The sequence below is a fragment of the Oculina patagonica genome, chromosome 14 (genome assembly GCF_052425735.1).
Source record: "Oculina patagonica isolate OP01 chromosome 14, crgOcupat, whole genome shotgun sequence".
NCBI classification, from domain to species: Eukaryota; Metazoa; Cnidaria; class Anthozoa; order Scleractinia; family Oculinidae; genus Oculina; species Oculina patagonica.
This window is the reverse complement of record NC_135771.1, coordinates 209280-226295: the sequence shown is the minus strand read 5'-3', so window position 1 is coordinate 226295 and position 17016 is coordinate 209280. Positions and strand designations below refer to the sequence as shown.

General features: G+C 40.0%; 1 protein-coding gene across 1 annotated transcript; it reads left to right on the top strand.

Moving 5' to 3' along the window:
• Positions 1 to 11738: 11738 nt before the first annotated feature.
• LOC144637857 (uncharacterized) lies at positions 11739 to 15157 on the top strand. The gene is made up of 2 exons (XM_078496945.1): positions 11739 to 11846; positions 13235 to 15157. The coding sequence occupies exon 2, from the start codon at positions 13250 to 13252 to the stop codon at positions 15089 to 15091; it is 1842 nt and encodes a 613-aa protein (XP_078353071.1). The 5' UTR covers positions 11739 to 11846; positions 13235 to 13249; the 3' UTR covers positions 15092 to 15157.
• Positions 15158 to 17016: the final 1859 nt, after the last annotated feature.

Genomic DNA, 17016 nt, shown 5'->3' with positions numbered 1-17016 from the left:
AATTACTAGTTTTACCGTGTAGTCGTTGTGACAGGGCGTTCCAAATAACGGATCCCCTGTAAGCGATTGAGTTTTTCATAAAGTTGGTGAAAAAGCGCGGTACCACTACCTTGTAACCGTTCCTTAGTCCATGCTTGTTTTCCGCTTTTACAATGATATGGCGCATATCTGGTGGTGTTAAATCGTTGTAGACCTTGTATACTAATTTCGCTAAACCAAGCTTGTACTTATAAAAGATAGAGTCCCATTTCGCCTTTTCTAAAACTTCCTCAGAGGGCATATCACGCAGGAAATTAAAAATAATACGTGCGGCTCTACAATGTAAAGATTCAAGTGACTTAAAGCCGTCTTTGTTACAGTGACCACCCCAGATGGGCAGTGCATAGGTCACGCCGGGCAAAATGATCTTAAAATACAGGTCTAAAAGCATGTTTCTAGGAAGGAATCTACTTCTTTTGATGAGGTTTAATTTTAGTGCAAACGCCTTCTTAACTTCCAAGATGTGGCGTGACCATGTGAGCTTGTTGTCGATAGTCACTCCGAGAAGTCTGGAATGGGTCACCCAGTCAATATTTTGGTCTCCAAGGCGTAGTGGTTTTAAGGGACCAATGAATCTTCCTCTAAATAAAACCATAGCCTCGCACTTCCTAGGGTGTGGAAAAAGAGAGTTCACCCTACACCATAAAAGTAGTTCGTTCAATGCATCGTTAAGTAGTGTAGTGACATGGTCAATCGTGTTGCCCACACAATAGATTGATGTATCGTCCGCGTACATATAAACCTCACCTGAGGTAACTGAATCAGGTAGGTCGCTCGTGTACAAATTAAATAAAGTAGGTCCGAGTACTGACCCCTGCGGTATACCATAGGTAACTTGTGCATAATCTGATTTCTTTCCGTTCATGACGGTAAATTGTTTTCTGTTGCTAAGATAGTCCTTCAACCAATCAAGCAGATTACCATCAATTCCAAAATAATGCTTCAATTTGTGGATAAGAATAGAGTGTGATACGTTGTCAAATGCCTTCTGAAAATCGATGAAGACAACACCAACCACTTTCATTGAATCAATAGCACGTCGCCAAGTCTCTGTAAGATGGGCTAACAGCAGTTCAGTTGAGTATCCCTTACGGTAGGCCCACTGATTGTTGGTAAGTAGGCGATTATCTAACAAGACGTGTTTAACTAATGCATCTGCAACACAAGATTCCAGGATTTTGCTTGGTACACTTAAAAGGGAGATAGGCCTATAATTTCCTATTTCGGTCTCTTCGTCTTTCTTGAATACTGGGTTAAGGCGGGCTATTTTCCAGTCATTGTAGACTCCCTGGTCCATACTCCGCACGTATAAGTTCGTTAGTGGCGCGGCGACGGATGGTCCGGCGAGCTTTAGTAGCCTTGGTGAAATACCGTCCGGGCCAGTAGCTTTGGATGGTTTCAACGACGATAGTTTCTTTTCGATAATACTGCACGATAGAGGTATGTCGGATAAGCGTGGAACTGCCTCCTCTATTATGGGTCTCAAAGGGAGTGGTTCAACAGATCTAGCCAATTTCTCGCCGATGGAGGAGAAATAAGTGTTCATTAGGTTAGCTTTCTCTTCGTCATCTACCGCCAGGCTTTCGTTTTCGCGCTTCAGCGGTCCAATGGACTTTGCAGCTTTGGGTTTGGTTGCATCATTTAATAGTTTCCAGTACGCACTGGATGTCTTCACTTCATCCAGTTTAGCTTGGAAATATGCAGCCTTGGCTTTTCTTATGTCAGAAGTTATTTCGTTTCTTAAAATCTTGTAGTTGGCCCAGTCTTCCGTGTTCTTACTGTCAACAGCATTCTTGAATAATTTAAATCTGCGATTCATTTTGAGTCTTATTGTGTTGTTAATCCAAGGTGCTGACAGACTTCTCACTTTCACATCCTTGTAGGGAGCGTGGTTATCACAAACACCTTTAAACAAAAGTTCCCAGGCCCACAGGACATCCTCATCAGGCCCGTAGGCTGGTTTTTGCCCGGGTAGGTTCGTTTTCTTTTAGAACGGACCATTAGTTACCAGTGTCCCACTAATTTTAAAAAAATACCGTTACTGAAGAAGATTTTCCAGTTGTAGTCGACGGGGGTGAAGGTGGGCGTAACAGTTGACTACCGTGTCTAGCTCCACGGGGGTATCGTAGTGAATGTGCAGAAGCGCAAGGTTGGACAACCTTTCTTTTCCCATTGACGCTCGCATGTAGTTATTCAGTCGTCACAACGTGCTTGCACTTCGTTCACATTCGCATGATGTTACTGGTATGGTGCAGGCAATTTTTAGAAGAATGCTGATGTTTGGAAAGAGGTCATCATCACAATCTTTGATTGCCACTGCAGGTGAAGCTGGCCTTAATTCCGGTTCCATCGCCAGGTATCGACCTCTCCATCGCATAAGCTCCATTTCAAACATTTCAGGGGAGGGGAGATCATCATTGTACTTGTTAACAGCTGCTTCAAGATTAACATTCTTTGAACAGAGAACACTTGGTACGAGACCAAGCAGTGACGCGGCAACGGTCGCCGAAGGTGAAAACTGCTCATTGATGCACATGATGATGTGATCAAGGAGAGGAATTGCCACGTTTCGTTGGAAATAAATTTTAGGATTTTGAGCCTCGGTATTGGAACGATGCTGTTGTCTCGACGTAATTCGAGGCATTTCGGCAGCAGTGCCCACCTTTTCTGCCATTGCAACACTTTGAGTGTAAACAGCTGAAAAGGTTTTGTCACAATCTTCCCTTTGTTTTCGGTAGAAACTAGCAACTTCTGTGATCATGCCATGGGCCTCCACAATGTCACGCTGTCCAGCGGAATTGGATGTCAATTATATTGTTTGCGTTAGTCTTCAGAGCTTAGCTTCAGATATATTTAATTTATTTATACGACCGCGACATATTCAAATCGGTGAAATCAACATCAGTTATAACTTGAGTCACACTTTGCTAATGGTTCCAGTCTGAAAACCGAAAAAGAGGGGAATACACGAGAAACGTTTGAAAATTAGTCGATATTGTTGAAAATCAATACAAATAACGTCAGTATGTTTTTATTTTTATTTTATTATGCGCGTAGGCCATATGTATGCTGTACCATTCAGACCGGACCTTTAATGCTGTACCATTCAGACCGGTACATTAATGCTACACCATTCAGACCGGACCTTTTCAGGCGGTGGGGGGGTTCGTCCGAACCCCCCGAACCCCCCCAGCCTACGGGCCTGCTCATTGTCCTCAAATATCGTAGCAACGTGGAAAGGTGTTTGCTCCATTTCAGCTTTAAAGTTGTTTTCATTGAATTGTCTAAAATTTCTAATCCGTATAACCTTTGGCGGGGGTCTTTTGCTTGTAATTTTAAGAGTTGCATAAACAAGGTTATGGTCCGAAATTCCAAGAGGCAAAACACCAGATCTACGCACTACTTCTGCCTTTGTAGTCACAATTAGGTCAATCAAAGTCTTTGTAGTAAGTGTACAGCGGGTCGGCTCCTTGATAACATTCTGCATACAAAATGAATCTAAAACATGTAGTAATTTTCTTGTCTTATCTGGTAGGCCAGTAGTTGAATCCTCGTTTACATCGAGCAGGTTACAATTAAAATCGCCCAATAAAAAGATGTTATCCGTTTTCAGCCAGGCCTTTTCAAGTGTATCTTGAAAGTGCGCAAAGAAATTAGGCGATTCGAGCTCCGATCTGTAGATCACTGAGAATAAAGTGTTGTACGTTGGGAGTTTCACCTGAATCCAGATAGCCTCAAGTTCTTTATTAGCTAAATCTTTCCGATGAGTAACCTTTAAATGCTCAGCATAGTATAGCAAACATCCTCCGCCTTTACATTTGGTTCTATCGCGGCGAACAACTTTAAGGCCATCAATATGAATGTCGTGATCAGCAATAGAGGAGTCAAGATGGGTCTCGGTGATACCCAAAATATCAAATTTGCAGATCTTTTGGAGTACTCGCAGTTCATCTATTTTGTTCCTCACGCTACGGATGTTGAGGTGGGCAACCCTAAGATCTTTAGGGGCAGTACTTAGCTCCTTGGCAAAGTTGGTTAAGTAGTCCTCGCCGGGTTCATCTTCGTCATCAGAATGTAAACAACGTTGCGTTGATGGAGTTGCGAAATTATTTTCGGCGGGCGCAGCTCTGCTTGTGGGCGGCGAATCAAAAAGATATTGCTCTGTTCTCATCGGTAGTGCACACAGCGAGCAAGTCCATTCGATATCAGGATTATCCCAATAGTATTTAAATGCAGCTTTAGACATTTGGAGGCATTTTGCATGTGACCAGTAATTGCACTCGGCACACAAGATGGCGTCTTGGTTATTACGAACACTTTTGCCACACTCCTTGCAGGGATATTTTGGGGTGCGCTTGTTGATGGGTCCTGGGTTGGTATGAATGTCTCCACATAAAATGACACGATTCAGTTGGAAGGTGCTGGTACCGTTCGAATAGTAGAGAACTTTAGATTTTAAATAGGATTTACCATGATGGCGTCTCTTCTTGATATCAATGTAATGGCCAAGCGGGTTTAGGCAAACCCTTTCCACTGGAGTCATCATCAAGGTCTCCTTTTGCGTCGGAAAGATTGTTCTGCATATATCACAAGTATTGTCAACTTTGCCGGGAGTCAGTTTATCAATGGCGAGTAAAATAGCAATAAGTTTGACCAGATTCGCTAAATTGCGTCCGGCCGCAATTTAGCGACTAACCTTATTGCCTTGTTGTATTCTTTGTTGTTTGTCCGCTTCTCAGGCCATTTTGAAGCGTTTTCGGTGAGTTAGCGCTGGCTGGTGGTGTTCCACTTTTAACGAAGTGTTAAAAAAGTGCTAAAACTTTATGAATAATTCACATAGTGCGCTTGGGCCGCCTGTGATGTAATACTCTTCGACACCACTGGTGATAGATCACGCTCTTACCGAATCCGATCGGAAGCACCGCCAAATTATCTTTTCTTTCACAAACTATTCGTCGAATACACTCCCGACACAATCGCTTGCGTTAGTCTCGCTAAACACGAGTAAATAATCATTTATTCGCGTTCTCAATTCTAGGGATTTCTTTTCGGTGTGGGCCGGGGGTGTGGGTATATATGAAGAATGTATTGAACCGCTGAACTGTTTGTTTGCTTTAGTAGGCCGGAATAAGCGTATACGCGACACGAGTACTACAGTATATTCAATGTGTTTTCGATTGGGTTTTCTTTGGCTCCTTAATTTGCGGTTGAGTTTTGTAAACAGCGCGTTGTTGACTTCTAGGTTTCAGTTTTAATTTAGAATGTGATGTGGAAGTGTAAAGTATTCAGGTAAGCTAAGTTATTTTCAAGACTTCCACTCCTAAACAACATGAAAAGCGTCTTTCACCCTTTTAGCAAAACACTACTCCATACCACAATTGACAGCCAACAGATAGACCATAGCAAAATAGTCGTAGTCTCATAGAGACCTTTGATTTTTTTTTTCGTATCAACGAAAACCACTTTCGAATAATCAATACATGAAAATAACAATAAGATCAAAAGGAAGAAAGGAACCTTTCTAATTATTTGAAGACTTTCAAAGCCGTGATATTATGCATCCAATCCGCGATAAAATTTAATTACAACAAAATCCAAGTTCTCATTTTGAATTCCATTTTTTTCAGTTGATACCTTTATCCAACTTGTGAAAAATTCCATTCAAGTTCCTATTAATACTGTACATTCCCAATGTTTTGCTCAGGTCTTCAGAAGCGTCTTACTAACCAAATCTAAAATAATTCCAAAACATGCTGTACAAACATTCTACTCTTTGTGACAAACGACTTGACGACCAATTGTTCAGAAATGAAAATCGACACAGTTCTTGCTAAATAAAAAAAAAGTTTTACGGCGGAGTCAGGCTCAAAAAATATACCGCAAGATCACACCCCCATTCATAGTCAGAAACCAGCAAACCATCTAGTTTGTTTCACTGCGTGACATCAATGACGTTACCTTTTTCATTTACAAAAATAACTTTAACTTGTCAAAGTAAGTGCAATTTCACAATGGTGAATATCAGTACAGTATGGGGCCCAGTTCTCGGCCACTTTGTGTTTAACGCGTTTTTTCACACTCCAGTTGAATCAAAAGAAAAAGGTATTTCCATCAAACGATAGACTGATTCATGTGCTTTAAGTATCTTGAGTTTGATCGTTCAATTCGATATAGAAAGCTCACACGTCGAGTTTACGCGGAGGTAGGTGAATTTGCATTCCCAAAAAAGTTGTTTGTTTACGGCTCCAAATTCATGGATGTAGTTAAATTCGTATTTTATCCAAAAGCCCCCACCATACGAGCTAATTTTTGGCATGTGAAACGTAGAATAATTCAGCTTTCTGCTTTAGTTAACTTTTCGTTGAACCGTTGTATTTTTTGGTCTTAATTTACTTCGAAATTTTTTCTTGCGACGTTTGCGTATTTGCCAGTTCTCGGCCACCCTGCTCGCTATCACAGCTTAGCGCTTGGTTTTTAATATAATTTCATCTGCTGCTGCCAGAATGAAAGAAATAAATGTTTTAAAAATAAAGTTCAATCTTATCTCTAAGTTTTGAGCTGACTCTTGTCTTGTCTATTATTTCTACAACACCTAAATCTTTCAAGACCTTTTCACTGCAAAATAAACCATCTAAATGCACGGGTCACACAATGCGGTTTTGCCAGAACCTGCACATAGGCAACTAGGCGCGTTAAAATCCTTCTTTTCTAAAGTAAAACAAAGCATCATAAAAATAATTTGGGATCGATATAGTATAAATAGGTTTACAGAGTGATTTTATGACTGTGAAAATTAATTGAGCATTTTTTACAGATAATTACGGACAAGCTTTTTAGTGGCCGAGAACTGGGCCAAGGTTGCCGAGAACTGGGCCCACAAATGGAGCTTTTATTTTTATTATTGCTCGGGCAAATTAATTTTTGACCGGTCGATAGCTTTACACCAAAAAGCTGAATAATGTAGCTAGCTCTGGGAGAAATTTCAAGTTCCTGCAGTTCTTCTGAGGTAAGAAATACAAGTTTACGTCAAAAGTGGCCGAGAACTGGGCCAAGGTGGCCGAGAACTGGGCCCACAAATGGAGCTTTTATTTTTATTATTGCTCGGGCAAATTAATTTTTGACCGGTCGATAGCTTTACACCAAAAAGCTGAATAATGTAGCTAGCTCTGGGAGAAATTTTAAGTTCCTGCGATTCTTCTGAGGTAAGAAATACAAGTTTACGTCAAAAGTGGCCGAGAACTGGGCCCCATACTGTACTTTGCCCCGTAAGCTTTTTTCTCTGTCCTTCCGCCGAAGCAAAAAAACACAACCTGATTACACATTAACCCAAAAGTCGACCAAGTGTGCCTGCAACGATTTCCTGTCAAAACTAAAATGAAAACCATTGCGGTATGCGTCACCCGTAGCGGTTTTGTAGCAACCCCGAGCTATCCCCGTCTTTTTGGCCGCGCCAGGAGACTACGCTCTAGGACGACCAAAGGGTAAACCTTAAATCGGCCACGCCCGATTAACAAGAGGGGTATCCTTTGTAAAGTTGGAGAAAACGAACAATTGTGGTTTCTATAAGAACAAGAGGGGTATCCTTTGTAAAGTTGGAGAAAAGGAACAACTGTGATCTACATAAGCGAGATCCCTGTAACTGCTTTGTACTTGCAGTTTTTACTGGTCTTGGCGCCGTCATGCCGATTACACGAAGTGTCGACGAACTTCTCCCATACCTCAGAAACTTCCTAAAGGATAAGATCGAGACTAACAAAGGAGCCCTGGGCCTCATCAGCGAACTGTTTTAATTTTTTCTTTTTTTTTATCGGTTTTCCCGTTCGTTTGGAAAAAACCACCCAAAACTCTCAAAAGTCAATGGTCAACAGTTATTTCCGATATAATAAATACACTTGACATCCTATTTCGGGTTTGTTCACTTCCGGTTATGCAAATTAGGTCACTTCCGGGTTTATCCATCAAACTCTGTTGCTATGGCAACCTATTGCGACGTCATTTGATGAGTACCTGTCAAATCTGGTCTCTACTAACCCACATGACTACAACTAGACTAAACTATTGGTCAATTTTGTACGTTCATTACCACAAGATAACACAAGTAAATATCCATCGTTGGGAAAAGGGAGAAAACTATTAACAAACCTACCGTTGTGAAGTGGTGTTGAAGACCAGTTTTTGTTTTCGTCGTGCATATAAATACATATTCGGATAGGTAACTATTTGAGGGAATAACTATCGAAATTACTATTAGTAATATAATAAGAGGCCTAATTTTAAATAGTAAAGTAGTCAGTAAATAAGATTACTGGCGAACTGGTGAACCTCCTGTAAGCAAAGTAGTGAATAGGTTCGCAGATCGACGGCTTTTAGCCTTAGGTTTCGGGAATTTTCGATACATGTTGTTTGCGAAATTCGTCTAAACGAATTTACTTTGGTCGGCCTACGTCGGTGGAATAAAATATTGATTTATGCAAGGAAAGGTGTGTAAATATATTGAGGAAAAAATAACAGTTGAAAGGCAAAAAATAGGCAAAAGAAGTTACTTTTCGGGAATTACGGTATAACTTACGCTGAAGAAAAAAACCTACAACTTGACTTGATCCTCCTTTGCCAAAGTATTCTTCAATGCTTGCTGAGCTCATATATTTTATGCCAGTTCACTTGATAGTAGTGATGGTAAAAGGCGACACAAAGTTTAAAATTTAATGACTGAAATGTTCACAGATGGTCAAGGGACAAGATTCAACCTGCACAACAACGCGTGAGGACAACCCACGTGTTTTGAATTTTTTCTGATTATCTAAGCGCTTGAAAACCCAGAATGGTTAAGCTCCCTTTTTTGAAAGGTTTTCCACTTGTTGTTTTTTGAAGAAAAAACAGTAACAAAGAAATTAAACCAAGAAAAGTAGGAAAAAAACTAAAGTTATTAAACTGTCTTTAAGGCTCAGATATTACCATCACCCGATTAAGATTTCCTTCATTGAATATTTATGAATTTGAGAAGCTGATTACCTAAAATATAGCAAAGTTTAGTACAATTTTTATATCACAGCTTATTTATTTTCCCTACAAAGTCACAGACAATTCTCTATATACTTCTCTAAAGGAACAAGCATAAATGATTTGCTTAGTCTTGCTTCCATAATTTTGTTTACCAAAAAGCGAATATTTTAGCCTGCCAACTGAAGAGAGACGCAACCTGCTCAGGTCAAGCTAAGCTGGTACTTTATATCACGGAACATTGAATCGAACACAAAGAAACCTAACTTCTGGAGTGAAAATACTGGAACAAACGGAAAATAACGCATCTCTCACGCTCAGGTTATTATCTTAGTGTAAGCAGTTAAGAAAGGGGGTATGTCATGGTATTATATGATTCAGTATCTTTAATACCCAGTTAATATTCGATAATATGACTGCAAAGTTACCTTCTAATTATAATCGAGGAAATACTACAGCGGTAATGATAAAGAAATGAACACGGATTGTTATGAATGAGACGAACTACAGATGGAAAACCTTCTTCTTCTCCACCTCCTTCTATACTAAAGATTCTAGTCAGTGTTCACTTAACTAAATAGAGTGATTTTACTTCAACCGTGAAATAGTTACTACTCAAATAGATACTATTAGACAATAATTCCATTGTTTTCTTTTGTTTAGTTTCGACTATTTAGCAATAATTGTTAGATGTTGTTTCACGGGTGAAATAAAATCACTCTGAATAAAAACTGTACAAATAAATACTAAACCTGAATATAAAGACTAATTTTTTAACCCTCGAGACATAGAAAGAACCTGCTCAATAAGTAAATAAGCTTTAAGCTTCGCAGAAAAAAAGATTTGGACGAAAAGATAGAAGAAGCTTTCAATTTCGTCACAAAGGTTTATTAAAGATGTTTTACCTTTACTCGCTTCATAGCTTAATCTTGTTTATGCTTGACCAATTCTGCCTGTAGCATTTCGTGGTTAATAGACGTTCGTCACGCCCACTGTACAGGCAGGTAGAATAAGCTACCGGTAATTAACGAGCAGAATTCATCCAAGCAAGCAAAGTCTTGCTCCTTGAGTTCACTTAAAACCCGTAAACAAATATGTCACCCGTAAGACAATTCTGACCCCAAGAAAGAGCCATGTTCTCATTGTCTGTTCTCATTGTCTAAGGTTAGAATATTTCTTTGGTACACGCATAGTAAAGCTGCTAGCCTTTTACATTCTAAAGATAAAGCAAGCGCGTATTCTCTTCCAAGTAAGTTACTTCCTTACAGTTACGTTGCCGCATTTTGTCAAATAATTTATCACTCTCTGTTTAAGCAAATATTTTATGGTCTTTTTACTGGTGTTCCTATAACTGAGGATGACCCTCGCTGGCAGCAGAATGAGCCCAACACCAGCTCTGGTAATGAACCTTGTGGAGAAATCAATGCTTTGTATCGAGGTCAGCGCAGGCACTTTAATAATGTCGAGTGCAATGTTAGATACATGGAGGAAAGAAGAAAGTACAACGGCGAGCCTGTCGATCCACGTGGATACATTTGCGAAAATGACTAATAATAGCAAAACTTATTGTCAGTTAACATTATAACTAAAAAATGATCCAAATGTCTCAAAAGTAGCAGTGGAAATAAAATGAAACAACTCGCTTGAAAATGAAAAGTAGTCACAGTATTTTTTAAAACTGACAATATTCTATTAATTTTTATCAATGAACATCTGCTAACGATGTAAGGCATATGCCCCTTAATTACTATCCGTTTCTCTTTAAAAGCGGATATGGTGGGTATGTGCCGCGAGGGTCTCCAAAGTAGCACCCCGTTTTAGAAGGAATTTGCATTTAAAATGATACCCCCTCCTACAAACAGGTCATCTTTTTAACACCCCGTGCGTTCGAATACTGTTCTAGGAGTCTAAAATGGATACCCCGTTCTAGATAAGGAGGCCAAAATCACAACACCGTTAGGTATTTTGCGGGGAGTACCCCAGGGGGGTCTCTTTACGCTCCTGAATATTGTTGTGTTTAATACTGTGAGATTTTATGAACATGGAAGACTTCTTTCAGTAACTGCTCGCCACTGAGAAAAATTCGCAACTCAAACGGCAAAATGGAATCACGCGAAGGAAACAGAGTCTGAAACGAACTAATCCTTGTTCAGAAGATATCCGAGAAGACGCCATTATTGAAAACAACCAGACTGAAAGGAACCCAAGCAATAGAAATGAGCCACAAGAAAGATGTCACAAATACAAGTCTAAAGGCTCAAGAGACCAAACAGGAAAAGAACCAGTAAGCAACCTTAACACAACGGTTTACAACTGATCAGAAAATACAGTTTATAAAGAAGAAAAGCTCAAAGCGATAAAGATTCGGCGATAGATAAGGTGGATCCTTTCTCAACAGTAAAGCCGAGGAGCAAAACAGTAAAGAAAAGGGTACTTTTACTCGCTTCATAGGTTATTCTTGTTTATGCTTGACCAATTCTGCCTGTAGCATTTCGTGGTTAATAGACGTTCGTCACGCCTACTTTACAGGCAGGTAGAATAATTAACGAGCAGAATTCATCCAAGCAAGCAAAGTCTTGCCCCTTGAGATCACTTAAAACCTGGTCAAGCATACTTTGCAAAACACGTAAACAAATATGTCACTCGTAAAAGATTTATAACCCCAAGAAAGAGCCATGTTCTCATTGTATAAGGTTAGAATATTTGTTTGGTGCACGCATAGTAAAGCTAGCCTTTTACATGCTAAAGATAAAGCAAGCGCGTATCAGTTCTCTTCCAAGCCAGTGAAGTAAGTTATCACCTTGCAGGTAAGTCACTTTTTTGACGAATAATTTTTCACTGTTTGTTTCAGCAAAATATTTAAGTATGGTATTTTCTTTGTTGTGTACAAAATGCCTTCATGGATTTTGCTAAAAGCCTTTCAAACTCTTGAGGAACTCGAGGATAAGGTCGCAAGTAACTTGGTCCTTTTCAGATTCAACATGTCACCGGCTTTCAGTTCCGGGTTTCTCATGATGCTATTTCTTATTTCACATTTATCAAATGGTTGGACGTTTCTCTCTAGTGAATCAGTTTTTTGTGATAATTATTATGAGAATTTTTTAAACAGGATTTGACTTTTACGGGGACATTTTGATAAACGAGGAAGCCTCATAAATTAAACTGTTACAACGAAGTTGGATAACGAAGGCAGTGCGTTAGTTTAGGGAAATTTTATGGCTATCTTAAAGTTTAAGTTCCAGTTGCCAAGTCGAGTTAACTTTTAGAGTGGAAGTTTTCATAGTGATCGGTGATTTTGCTAATCAAAAAATTGATCATTTTTGGTCGGCATGGGAAAGGATGTGTTAAAAGACAGTAAAACATGGACAGGAACTCTCAGTAAATCGTCTTCAGTTTAATCATTTGTTACGACCTCTAGCCACTGTACTCACCATAACACCAGCAAATAGTTAATCTTGCTGTTGATCTAAGAATTTAAAGGTATGTTTACAGAACACAAAAATCGTGGCCAGTTCAGCTGAAAACTTTAGATTTATGTGAAAATTATTGACATGCAGGACTCGAGGAGGTTTCTTTGAAAAGAGAAAAGAACTTGTCGGAGGGCACGGCTACAAAACAACAGCAACAAACACGGCTAGAAATTAACTATCTAGCTCTATTGTATTGACGTTGTTTTTTGTTTTGAGATAAAGAGTCTGGTGGAATTTTTTAAGTATTTTAATTCTTTTTTAAACAAGAAACTCTCCTTAAAAGTCAGAAAGATAAAGAACTACCAGTTCGATTAAGTTAAAGGGATCATAAGTCAGTTAAATTTTGTGATCTGAGGGTTCTACTAGGAATCGAGTTTTTTCTTGATAACATTACTTTACGGCAGTGAGTGAAATATAGTTAGGCAGGTGTTAGGCCATTTCTGTAAATAAAGCGCGCGTGGCATTAGTGAAATGGCCGCTAAATTCTGAAAGAAACTTTGTTTTAGGACTTTCAGAGCTCCTTCAAGAAAATTAAAATTACAATGAATTGTCAAAAACGATTTAAAACATTCGACGTTGATCCAGAACTTGCCAAGACTTCGAGTGAAAGCTACGAAATATAAAATTTATTCATAATCCGGCTAATGTTTTTTTAGCCACGTGCGTAAAGCTAATTTTATCTTGACGTCCAACTTAATTCAATTTCTGTTTGCATATCTTTACAGGTTAAAACTAGTTCCATGGCTGCTGTGAGGGTCCTCCTTTTCCCGATTCTTTTGGCGTTGGCCTTAAACTGGTCGCAAGTGGAAAGCAAAGCTCTCGATAAAAATGCTGAAGTTGTACTGAGAGAGAAAAGATTTGTCGATCCCCTAAGCGTGATAGGCTTGGCTGTGAGTGTAGCATCAGCTATTCAGGGTGCCGTGTGTACCTTCACGGATGTTTGCGGTGGAGACGAGGTCACGCAGAAGCTAGAGGACCTTGAGCAAAAACTGGACACCATTCAGAGCGATGTCACGTCAATCAAGAAGGATGTGGAAGATATCTGGGATGAATCTAAACGGAAGTGGTACTTCAAACACATTGAGTATATCGTCAACGAGAGGAAGAAGGTCATCCGAGACTTGAAGAATGAAGACTATTCTGCGTTGGCTAAAGACAGGCAACAGAGATTCATTAATGAAGTACTTGGCGGAGCTGGAAACGATGAGTACGTCGAGAAAGGTCTTTTCTTCATCCCTGGGCTGGTCACTAACGAACGACTTGTCACCCACTATTTTGATATTCAAATCCAGAACGGGAAAGCGACCAAAGAAGCTGCCAGACTGACATGGATTTTCACTAAGAAACTTTTCCGTTATCAAGAGGACGGCTACGCTACAGTTGTCTTGGCATCCTCGATGAAGTACAAAAATGATGATTATAAAAAGTCTATGGCACAAGTGTGCACGTGGTGGCCTAAAGCAAGAGATCCTGAATACGAAAAGTTCTGTGCACAATTTGTAAAAGATTCGGAATCCCAAGATAGAAGGAAACTACAACAAGACTTCCTGTTTGGCCTGAGAGATTTAGCTTTGTTTCCTGTTCAGCTGGTGCAGACTGATTGCAGTAAGTTCAAAGATTCAGATACCTTACTCTACTCGGCTGGATATCTCTATGTCGCACAACCGGTGGCCAAAAAGATCTTGGTTGTCGATCGGGAGACCTTAGATATCGTCAAGACCATTAATGTACCTGGATCTGAATGCGGCGGCAGTTGTCATCCATTTGGCATAACTATTAATACAGAACACAAGGTGTTGGCCGTGGCTGCTCAAAGCAAAACTTCAGGAGGAGAAAGCAAAGTGATGATGTTTAAGATAAAAGGTAATCTAGACGAACCAAGCGGACTATCCATAGAACACTACTACACCATGTACCAACTGATGGACCCTGCCAGCTTTGATCCCGATGTGAGGGGCGTGGCTTTCTGTGGGGAACGATTCTCATACGCAGATTACAATGGTGCGATCTACAACTGGCGAATGAGATGGTTTGATTCCAACCCGATACCAGATCTGTGGGATCGCTATGGCTGGGCACTCGACCGTTATATAAACACGTTCAACGGCAACATCTACTATCTTGGCTGCTCAAACAGTGGGAGGGATTGGGTGGTGGAGAAAACCGACTATAGTCGTGACAGTGATGGTGTAGGGGCAGTGCCGTCTGACTCTTCTGCCACACCCGTTGACAAGGTCCTGGACATTGCAGAAGTAGTGGTCAAGAAAGAGGACTGGTATGATGTTCGGGACGGACGCTCACGTTTGAGTCTGATAAAAGGAACAGCCATGGATTCCAAGAGAAACCTGTTTTATTCCTCCGGGCGGCTGTATGCAAATAGCGTCAGTGGAGTCTACCAACGGACATACGATGGCAAACGGCGCTACGTTAGAGAATGGAACAAGGAGAGCAAAGTGAAAATGTTTGGCATGGCAGTGGATGAGAGTGGATTCCTGTTCTCGGTGCAGAAAGATGGATCAGGCAGCAAATGTCTTCACAAGTTTCACCACGAGATTGACCTGGAAGACATCAATCTGCCTTAAAACGTTCTATTTGTTGTTAATGGCTCAGCATTACAAGTGAAAGTCAATAAACATGCTGAATGATGCGGTGACGTGTCATGTCATTAATAGGCCTTATCACGGTTTTCGACGCCATCTTGACGAGTAGGCAAATCTGGTAGAAATTACAGTGTTTGTATGGGAATCCGACGGCAAATATCTTGTACAAAAATTGAATTCTGGACAAATCATGAATTGTAAAGTTAAGATACTTGGTAAACGTTTTTATTCGCCGAGTCTGAAGGATGTAGCTGGGCTAGAAAGCGTTCAGTTTCGTTTTTAATTTCCCATACATTTGTCTATAATTTTTCCCGCGAGTCGCGTCAATCATACGGAAAAAATACAGACAAATGTATGGAAAAATTAAAAACGTAACTGAACTCTTTCTAGCCCAGCTACATCCTTCAAACTCGGCAAATTAAAACTTTTGCCCAGTATCTTAGCTTTACAATTCATAAATTGTCCAGAATTCAATTTTTGTACAAGATATTTGCCGTCAGATTCCCATACAAACACTGTAATTTCTACCCGCTTTGCCTACTCGTCAAGATGGCGTCGAAAACCTTGTTAAGGTCTATTATTTCTGTCTTCTTTTTACCCCGAATAAACCTCCGTAGGAAACTAGTCTCGAACTCAGCTTTACTCACTTCGCCTAGCAGTTATCCCAACCGTGTTCCTTTTGCATACACAAAGTCAAATGTTTGGAAACGGTCCTAGCAATCCATGAAGACGTAGTAATTTTCACTCCACTAATGTTCTACTTATTCGATTCCTTTGACTTTGGTCGACTTTACTACGTTCCCTTCCGATTCATCCCTTTCAGTGCCCCATACCCATGTTTTCTTCAAAACATCCTCCATGACTCCACGTCACCCCAATCCCCAGGTTCTTTACCGCCATTGTCTCTTCCAATATATATATATATACAATAACTTTGTCCCTTACAATTACTTCAACTTGAAACTTGCTTACAAGTAAATTCGAATTAAACCCAAACAGGAGACCAATCTGGGCGCGGCTTGAGCTTTTTTGACCCCTTAAAGATGTTGTTTTCATGTCTGAACGGTCCAGACCGCCAACGCAGTAAAACGGCGTTATTACTTCACGTGCAAAATACACGAGACCATGACTCGACATGACGGTTATCTACACCTCCAAGCGAGACGACGATCAACGCCGTCTCCATCATTCCCTCCCCTTAGTGGTCTGTCAGACATGTTAAAACTGCGCGGAGTCAAGTGGAGTATTCTGCGTAAGGCGCATAATAGCAGAGGAAGTGACCAGATAAGCGTAAATACTAAAGAGTATACATATAGTGCCTAGAAAGGGAAAATAAGAGAGGAGGGTCCAAGTGTGGGGGTATGAGAAAAAATGGGAGTGTTAAAAAAGATTGGAATAAACAGGAAAGGAAATTAACCGTAGAATAGCAGGAAATAACCTTTATGGGATTCTAGTTGATTCATTGTTCTTAACATTCCGTTCAATTTACACACATACGTTTTTGAGGAGCTTTGTGTATAAATTCAGCGTTTGGGAAGAGTAAAGGAAAAGGGGAAATAAGTGGAAATGAGAGTAAAGGTGATTCGTTGATGCAGTGACTCAGTGAATTAGCGGATTATTTGTTAACATTAATCCACTGGATAACGATTGATCCGGTGAATAGCGTTATCCTCCGTTTGAACAGTTTTTTCATCACCCTTGTCACTTAAGTTTCTATGAATATACTTGAGAAATAGTTCTTGATATTTCTGGTTATTAACAAAATATAGCATAGGTTAACTGTGGTGTTTCTTGTATCTTGTGTTTCCAAGTTATGCACACTACAGATCTGTTTTGTCTCAAATTGTTTGTTTCATATTTGCTTGTTTGTTGTTTGTGGGTGTGTTTGTTTTTGTTGTTGTTTGTTA